The sequence below is a fragment of the Oncorhynchus masou genome, chromosome 13 (assembly GCF_036934945.1).
Source record: "Oncorhynchus masou masou isolate Uvic2021 chromosome 13, UVic_Omas_1.1, whole genome shotgun sequence".
Lineage (NCBI taxonomy): Eukaryota > Metazoa > Chordata > Actinopteri > Salmoniformes > Salmonidae > Oncorhynchus > Oncorhynchus masou.
In genome coordinates, this window is record NC_088224.1 from 61,773,810 (window position 1) to 61,783,561 (window position 9,752).

The 9,752-nt window shown below is 38.9% G+C and overlaps 1 protein-coding gene across 14 annotated transcripts in view; it reads right to left on the reverse strand.

Annotated features, from left to right (window-relative positions):
* LOC135552778 (histone-lysine N-methyltransferase MECOM-like) overlaps window positions 1-7,180 on the reverse strand; it is a 231,971-nt gene extending 224,791 nt beyond the window's left edge. For all 14 annotated transcript variants that reach the window (XM_064984619.1, XM_064984617.1, XM_064984621.1 and 11 more), the window contains exon 1: window positions 6,870-7,180. In XM_064984619.1, coding sequence (XP_064840691.1) covers window positions 6,870-6,906 — 37 coding nt within the window. In that variant the 5' untranslated portion in view covers window positions 6,907-7,180. The remainder of the gene's footprint in view (window positions 1-6,869) is intronic.
* Window positions 7,181-9,752: the final 2,572 nt, after the last annotated feature.

Below are 9,752 nucleotides of genomic sequence, written 5' to 3' on the forward strand. Positions count from 1 at the left end.
TTTACGAAACACTCTAGGGGTGTTCGTTTGTGAACACTTGGAAAAGTGTTAGTTTAACACTATTCCGATGGGTACATATAATTTAAAAGTGTGGCATGAGCATGCCTAACATCCTCTCATTGTTTCAAACCTATGTCGTTCATATATGTGTGAATAAAGCAAAAGTATTTTGTTTTAAATATATGGGTGTGCATTGGAAAATTACAATCCAATTCAGCATTCATATGAATCTTATATCTTCTTTTTGAGGATATTACAAGTGGTGCACCATGGGTCAGACATCTCACACTACTCCCTGAGCATTTAGTTGTGAGGCAATTTTGGTAACATGAAGGAGTTACCTTGTGCCTAAAGTCCTAGCTGAGATGAAACATTTTTTTGTTGGGGGGGGGGGGGGGCACGAGGGGTGAGTTTGAAATCATTTCCCCCAACAAATACACTTATATTACCACCTCTTCACCTACACATTCAACACTGTTTCGGAAAACATTTGGTCCCAGTCTACACAGTATTAAAGTTACGCTACAGGTAGTGTCACATTTTCAGAGTTAATTTGACACAAACTGGTCTTTGACTTAAAATTTAAAAACTTAAACTTTGACTTAAAAATAATATTTAGCACTGGTTTAGTTACACACTCCAGTGTTATTTAATCACTGAATCTAGTTGAATTTACACTGCAATACCTGCATAGTTTTTACACTCCAATTTAATTCCGACACTAGAGCTCATTGACTCCTCATAATGTTGAAAATACTCATCCGGGGTTAAAATAAGTCAACACTGTAATTTTTACACCCCATTTTTTTACTGTGTACCAACTCCCCCTCCATTAACTCACTCTACTATGTTTTATCATCTGCCTGCCATGCGCACATCAATCGAGATCGAGCACAAACACTCCCTGTTGAGCGACGAGACCTACATGTCTCTGAACAGAACTTATCCGGACAGGCCGCACACTGAACACATTTACCCGCAGACCTCTTATGGGGAGTCTGGGAATTTAAATATTCACTGTTGACATTGTGCAGAGCTGGCTACAGGCCAGAACGAGCTATTAGAACGTTCACATTCTCTACCTCTGACTTAATAGGTAGCCTAGAAATCCTCCTCTTACATCTTGAGTAAATAATCATATTTAAATATCGCTCAAATTATCCCCCCTCTTCTCAGATTGTAAGAAATGATTTAGAACTATGCCTGGAACTGGAAGTGCGGACCGGCTGGTGCATTTTTTCAAAGGACTGTTAATATTTAGGCCGATTGCAGCAAGCGCCAACACCAGTACTAAATGCACTACAAAACCATTGTTGATGTGTGCGTGCGTGTGTGCGTGCGTGCCCTTTGCCTGGTCAGTGATCCCAGAAAAATATGCATATCGTTTGCTTTTCAAGCATATTCTGTAAATATGCCAATACTGGGCCATGTTGCCATAAACAACAGTCTGTAAGAGATCCTGATGAGAGCGGACTGTCTGCTGGGTTTATTTCATACTGTCTTGACCGGTCATCGGTGCCAAAGACCCAACGCACCGCAATGACACCGAAGTTCACGAGACAAATCCATGAAGCACAGGAAATAAAAAATGAGTGTCCCTGTCTGTATACTGTAGCTCTTAAAGTTCAACCTGACAAACTTTTCATATTAAAAGTAGGCCTATGGTTATAAAGCCCTTCGACTCGCATTGCTGTTGTCAAATCAATGTGACTCATTTAAGTGTATTTTGAACGTCAAATCTAATTGTCCAATAATTGTCCGTCTGAATATTATTTTGGTGAGCATTTTGAAACACACTGACAATATAATTTCCAACCAAAAATGATAAAACGGATGTGAAAAATGTATCTCATTTATTTAGTATCTTGCACTGAACAAAATCCACAAATACTCGCAAGATCCCTGGGGGGTACTCTAATACAAAAAGGCAGCATACAGCATGCACACAACATGTAAACTGGATATATTTCTACATGAATAACAACTTTATCTTTAAGTCAGTGCCTCCTTTCCCAGAGCCTTCGTAGCGTTACGATCATCGTTAGAACCGTCTTACAATGTATCTTTACAAGTCGAGGTGTTACCCAGAGCATTCGTAAGTAACGTGGCTCTTACAAAACCTTTGCACATCTATGAGTGATCCAGACCCCTCGTAGAGCAGCCAAAGAGCAATATTAGATTATTTTTTTGCCCTTCTGCATCACTTTACTCACATGAGATCGCCGCTAAACATAGAATAAAGATGTTTAGGCTATCTGTCTGACTGTGACTGCCAGGGTCGGCTCCAGTCATACATAAGCAGTCGCTTAGGGCCTGATGATAGAGGGCACCAGACCAAAACATTATAAAAGATATACAGTACCAGTCAAAAGTTTGGACACACCTACTCATTCAAGTGTTTTTCTTTATTTTCACTATTTTTTACATTGTATAATAATAGTGAAGACATCAACATTATGAAAAAACACATATGGAATCATGTAGTAACCAAAAAAGTGTTAAAATATATTTTCTATTTGAGATTCTCCCAAGTAGCCACCCTTTGCCTTGATGGCAGCTTTGCACACTCTTGGCCTTATCTCAACCAGCTTCATGAGGTAGTTACCTGTAATGCATTTCAATTAACAGGTGTGCCTTGTTAAAAGTTAATTTGTGGAATTTCTTTTCATCTTAATGCCTTTGAGCCAATCAGTTGTGTTGTGACATGGTAGGGGTGGTATACAGAAGATAACCCTATTTGGTAAAAGACCAAGTCCATATTATGGCAAGAACAGCCATAATAGAGTTCAGTCAATGTGGAAAATTTCAAGAACTTTGGAAGTTTCTTCAAGTGCAGTCGCAAAACCCATCAAGTGCTATGATGAAACTGGCTCTCATGAAGATCGCCACAGGAAAGGAAGACCCAGAGTTAGCTCTGCTGCAGAGGATACGTTCATTAGAGTTAACTGCACCTCAGATTGCAGCCTAAATAAATGCTTCACAGAGTTCAAGTAACAGACACCTCTCAACATCAACTGTTCAGAGGAGACTACGTGAATCAGACCTTAATTGGTCAAATTAATGCAAAGAAACCATTAGTAAAGGGCACCAATAAGAAGAAGAGACTTGCTTGGGCCAAGACACACGAGCAATGGAAATATGTCCTTTGGTCTGATGAGTCCAAATTTGTATTTTTGGTTCCAACCATTGTGTCTTTCTGAGCTGCAGAGTAGGTTATCGGATGATCTCCACATGCGTGGCTCCCACCGTGAAGCACGGAGGAGGAGGTGTGATGGTGTAGAGGTGCTTTGCTGGTGACACTGTATGTGATTCATTTAGAATTCAAGGCACACTGAACCAGCAAGGCTACCACAGCATTTTGCAGCAATACACCATCCCATCTGGTTTGCACTTAGTGGGACTATCATTTGTTTTTCATCAGGACAATGACCCAAAACACACCTCCAGGATGTGAAAGAGCTATGTGACCAAGAAGGAGAGTGATGGATTGCTGTATCAGATGACCTCGCCTCCACAATTACCTGACCTCAACACAGTTGAGATGGTTTGGTATGAGTTGCACCGCAGAGTCCAAGGAAAAGCAGCCAACAAGTGCTCGGCATATGTGGGAACTCCTTCAAGACTGTTGGAAAAGCATTCCAGGTGAAGCTGGTTGAGAGAATGCCAAAAGTGTGCAAAGCTGTCATCAAGGCAAAGGGTGGGTACTTTGAAGAATCTAAAATCTAACATGTATGTTGATTTGTTTAACACTCTTTTGGTTACTATGATTCCATATGTGTTATTTCATAGTTTTGATGTCTTCACTACTATTCTACAATGTAGAAAATAGTAAAAATAGAGAAAAACCCTTGAATGAGTAGGTGTGTCCAAACTTTTGACTGGTACTGTATATTCGATATATATTATTTTTGAGGGAACTCAGTTGCGGTATCAACTTACTATTGAGAGTTAGAATAGTAGAATACACAAAGTGAAATTGTTATATTTGGATGTCCATCAGAAGTACTTCTCTTGTTATGTCAGTCACTGACAGTCACTCAATTAGCCCATGTCAGTTAACCATTTTTAGATTGGTAAATTAGTCTAGCCAGCTATCTAAACTTGTAGTAATCATTGTCGAATTATGGACCGGGCATGAAGGGCACTTTGCCAGGGGCCCTGACCTCCAGGGGGCCCCTATTAAGTAAAAAAAAATGTGTAGGAAAATAGCTGTAAAACTGCACATTTTTCTATCCTCACAATGGCAACATTTCTAGAATTGCATTAGTATATATATATATATATATTTATTTATTTATTTTTTACTGTAAAATCTTCTCTCTGCCCAATGGCAAAATGTGTATAAATGCAGCAAAGTTACTTTAAAACGGCAACATTTTCTCTGCACCCCATGGCAAAATGTGTAGAATTGCGACAACATTTCGCACAGGGCCCCCAAAAGGCTTGGGCCGGACCTGGTGATTGCAGATTTTTTTATTTTACTAGGCAAGTCAGTTAAGAACAAATTCTTATTTTCAATGATGGCCTAGGAACAGTGTGTTAACTGCCTGTTCAGGGGCAGATCGACAGCTTTTGTACCTTGTCAGCTCTGAACTTGCAACCTTTCAGTTACTAGTCCAATGCTCTAACCACTAGGCTACACTGCCAACTTCAGAATGAAGTTGATGCTTCAAATGAGAACAGAGATGACTGCATTAAATGATACATAGGCTACATGCCTATCTATATAGGCCATATGTACAATATATTTGTTATATTTTAGTTATATTTTACGACAAGGCTACTGTCTGTAATTTTTGCCTACATGTATTTCATGTGTGACAACATGTGGGCAATGATGTGCCCAATCTGTGATTTAGAGCATTATTATTGGGTACGCATAATGAGCCGCCTCTGTAGCCTATTTGTAGCCATAGGTGGTAACATCTCTCTTGATTAGAAGCTGATCCATCGTCAGTATTATGGAATAATTATAATGTTGATATTGATTTGGATAGAGATAGCTGATCCGAGAGCAGCTCTGCTTTTTTTCCAATCCTATCAGCATCGACACATGGTCTAACCATGCACTTAGCGAACGTTCTCTCTACGTGCTTGTTTGGGAAACACTTAAAAAGTTGGCTCGTAAATAACGATGCATCTGGTACGATTATCGTTAAGTTACATCGCAACTGGGAAACGATGCCCAGAATTGTTTGAACTAACAAAACACTCACAAATCAATTTTCTAAATAAAACTGCTGGTTGGACGAGTGTCATCCACTGAGTGTAGTGTGTAGGCCTAAATCAAGTAGGCTAACATTCTAAAGAGGAAAGGGTTTTAAGGTCCTTTCTCCCCTGTCTGAGCTCCAGAAAGGTCAAGAGAAATGATCCATGTGTAGCAGAAATATATAGACAGAAAGTGACGCACACACACACAAACACACACAATAAGATGACTGTCAGGTCTCGCGGACGTTTATTGTAACACCTGCGATCCCTGGCTCCAGGACTGCGACCTACCGATGTTGACCTATGGCTACACTGTTGTCCAGACATGAGGAGACTATAATTAAAAACATTCAAATTATATACTTAAAATTAGAACGTTTTTCTCTCTGAAAAATACTGTAAAAACTTAGACAACAGGCTATACACATTCATAAAGGTTAAACACAATTGGAAATGCTAGTGACTCAGAAAATGCAATTATATTGCCTATACACAATTTGAAATAATTATCGAAAACGTTTATACTTGTGTAGCCTAAACTACCTGAAGGAATGTAAATAATGATTATAGCTACTGCATCCGCTTGCCATTTTGCTGATAGGCCTACATTTTATATAAACATGGTTGTGCATTTTGGTAGATTGCTGTAGACCACAATAACAGTTTATTGGAGTAAACACTTTTTTTACCCAAATCAGTGTGTTGCTCCCAGGGGGTTGAATTGCTTCCAGAACTCAAGACTAATAATTTAACCAATTCACAATTACAAAAATGGTTTATTAGGCTACTCAATATTGGTGTTCAAAACATCCGTGCCCCTCAATGTGCAGTGGTAAAATACAAATAACTTCAACTTATTAAGGTGCGGGAGGCAATGGTTGATCAAGAACTGGCATTACATTTCTACATAACATAAAGACGTAAACACGTTTTGTACCCAAACCGTAACATTAATTCTATAACAAAGACGATTTACTTGTTGCTCAAACTAAATGCACCATAATAAAGATACAATACAGCACAACAACCCAAGCCTATAACGTAATGATAGTTAGAGCGAACACCCCATAAGCATTTATTCTATGATACATCAGACAGGGCAAAAATATATGTTTTTGGCATTTTGTCGTTGCGCCAGCAATGGTACCTGATTATATTTAAATGCATAAGTATTTCATTCTGGATCTTTCGTTTCCTAAATCTGAATGAGCCAACCTGCCTTTTCAAAGTCGCTCCTGCAAATTGAAGTGGCCAGAAACCAAGCGCGTGCATCAACAGCGTCGCAGGACGGGACGAGAATTGGCCAACGCTGTAGCGCCCACTATACAAAGCACAACGCAATAACGATAGCAGTTCGTTCCCTGGGAAGTGCCTCTACCGTTTGCACAACTTTGTGTTACTTATAACGCCAATTTAATTTTTCAGAATTCGCGAAACTAACTGGCACTGACAGCATCAACTCGAAATCGCTGAACCAACTTCTCCAAACTGTACCGCTGCTCAGTCGTGAGTGGGAGATATTTTCTACTGACACTCATGTAACACGATACAATATATTGTACTTCATTTGTCGATGCGAAACAGCATTGATAACTGAGATATTTACACATTTACAAGATGGCAGTTTCAAAAGGCAAAGAAAGGGATATTGCACCTACTTGTGGCCAGTTTCCGTGCCCTGCCTTTGGACCTCATGATGCCAGTCTTTCGGCGTGGGTTTGTTAGATTTTTTCTTGGATCTTTTCCTCCTTTTTCTTTTTTCTCTGTCCTTTTCTCTGTGTTTCTCAATCCAGACTCGCTATCTCTCCAGCATTGTCAGTTTGGACACCTTCGCACATGCGCATAACAAAACTACCAGCACCGCCAAAAAAGTTTCGAACGATTTATCTCTTGATATGACTGATCTAGTTAGATGGCAATCGGAGAGAGATCCCTTCGTGTCAGATCTTTAAAGATCACTGAGTCAGAAATGGACGCCACGACCCCGGATCTACGGAGAGCCAGACACATTTATTATAATGAACTATTATTCTCAACTCTCAACATGCATGCCTACCTATTGTGCTTAAATGAAATCACATTCATGAATGCTCGGCTAAATTACTAATGTGAAACGTTTTCATCAAATGTGTTATATGTTTTAATTGTGTTTTGACCATCACAGCGACCACTAGGAAATTAATGAACCCCTCCTCCCCTCCCCTGGTATGTGGGCAGTTGAACTGACAGCTCTAATATGAGGCTGCCCGAGGCTTTTTTTTGTGAAGTTGTGACAATTCTTAATATTTTAAATACTTTGAACGAATACCTCTTTCTGCTGGCGTGCATGCGTAAATTCCATCGCTTGCATGCAAATTGATAAACAAAATCAATGTTGAACTCGCATAGTCTATAACTTTTGGGTAAGGCTGCTGCACAATTGAAATGGTTTATTTTCCTTCACTCTCATCGGATTTGGGCACAACCGTATCAACATAAGACTCATTCAATAAACCTAACAATGAAAAGCCCAACAATCTTATTGGGCTATTGCAGTGTAGTGGTAGTGGAGAGATATTAACTGCAAGGTGTATTTGTCTATTAATTAAAACGGAGTATAATTAAGGTAATTGCTCATTAATTAGATCCTCATGAGGTCATGTTGATCTTGCACGTGAACACTTTAATGGCTTCTGAACTCGATTTATTGATTCCAAAGTATGTTGAAATTGATTTAAGTAATGACATCATATAATTTGTAAAGGACAAAAATAAGATATCCTTTTGGCCGATGTCCAATATACCTTTCAATATGGCAAATTAGTAAAATCAAGTATACGCCTACAGGTAGGACCCCGTTTATGCTAATAAACCTATCTGAAATCTGAATTCAAGTGTAAAGGCGGATATGTCCTTGATAACTGTGGGCTTTTGAGTCATTACCACAGTATCAAAAGAAAACGTGTGTGTGTGTGTGTGTGTGTGTGTGTGTGTGTGTGTGTGTTATCCAATTAAGTCAAATACATTTGCAGTCAAACTACATGTTAAATGTTCATAAAGGTGTCATTAAGGAAATACTGTCTCAAGTTATTCATCCAACATACTTAGTTTAGAGAAATCCCCAAGTAATTTCAGTCACCAAGTCAAGAAGGGTTTATATAGGTACTTTATTGTGGTTATACCTCAGCCTAGCCCCAAAGTAATGACATAAATTGAGCTATTAAGTACACCGTGTGCTGGAGAGTGTGGCTTGAGACGCAGGCAGGCATGCAGCCTTTCAGACCCACAGCTACAGCTCCAGGCAGCGCCCTCAATTAGCCTAAATGGAAACAGTTTTCATTCATTGCAATAACTCACTGTTCTCGAGACCACTTTCAGAATACATACTTTATTATGACACGCTGACCCGGAGGCGCGGAATGGCAGGACCAGGGAACGCTGGAGAGATATGTGCAGCCCAGTGGGTTGTAATTATTAGACATTCATTGGGTTCAATAACCTTTGCAAGTATAGCTAAATTATTAGCTTGCTTGTCCCATTGTTCGAATTTAATTCCAATCGAAAAAAGGGGTTGGGCAGTCCACAATGTTTGGGTCCTATTTTAACCTAATTAAGTGCGTTTCCTTGCGTAATTTCTGCAGAAAATTGGAACGCACGTTATTATCGGGTAATTGATTGTTTATTTCAATGCATTTAGTTATGTTTGTGGGGTTGTTTAGGTGTTAAAATAAATACATACTTTTAATAGGAGCTGTCGAAGCGAGACTAAAAAGTGAGAAGGGAGCCTCGGGCAAAAGGAAATTACCGCGCACCCGCGTGACCTTTGAGCAAGGTAATCAATCAAGTGATCAACAGCGATATTTTATCAATGCTATGCCCAGGCAAAACGTTTTTGAAATGAAATAAGGAGATGGACCACGAGGATAAAGCGTGGAGACTATACTATTATATACAAATAATAATACGGTATAAATGCTCCCATCACAAAAAAATGTAAATAATAATTTGTCAAGTCAATTAATTGTATGCGCCTAATAATTATGCCTGAGCAGTCTTTTGATTTATGAAACGTATACTTTTTATTATGATAATTCATGTTAATTAATTTTAAATATATTTAAAATTAATATATATAATATATAATGACAATAATAATACTTTTAATAATAATAAAAGCCTAATAATAATAGTTATTATTATAACTTGTTTTTTTAACTCTTATATGTGCAACTGCTTTTGAATCTGGTTCTTGTGCCTTTTAACCAAAATGTTATGCTTTTGACCAAAATGTAATGCTTTTGACCAAAACGTGTGCTGGGTGTTAGAATAATCATGCCTTACTGCCTGTGTTTTTACACCTAAAAAATGTACCTATAACTTCGTGAGTATAAGCACATTGCCATCATTTCCTGCTATTATTTAATTGTAATCATTCATATAATGCCTGGTGGGAAACAACTTTGTAAGGAGTCTGAGCCCGCGAAAAGGCCAGGAGTGGAGCACGCTTGTGCCCGGGTGAGCACTGCCCCTCCGTGGAGGGAAGTGAGAGTATTTTTTAACCT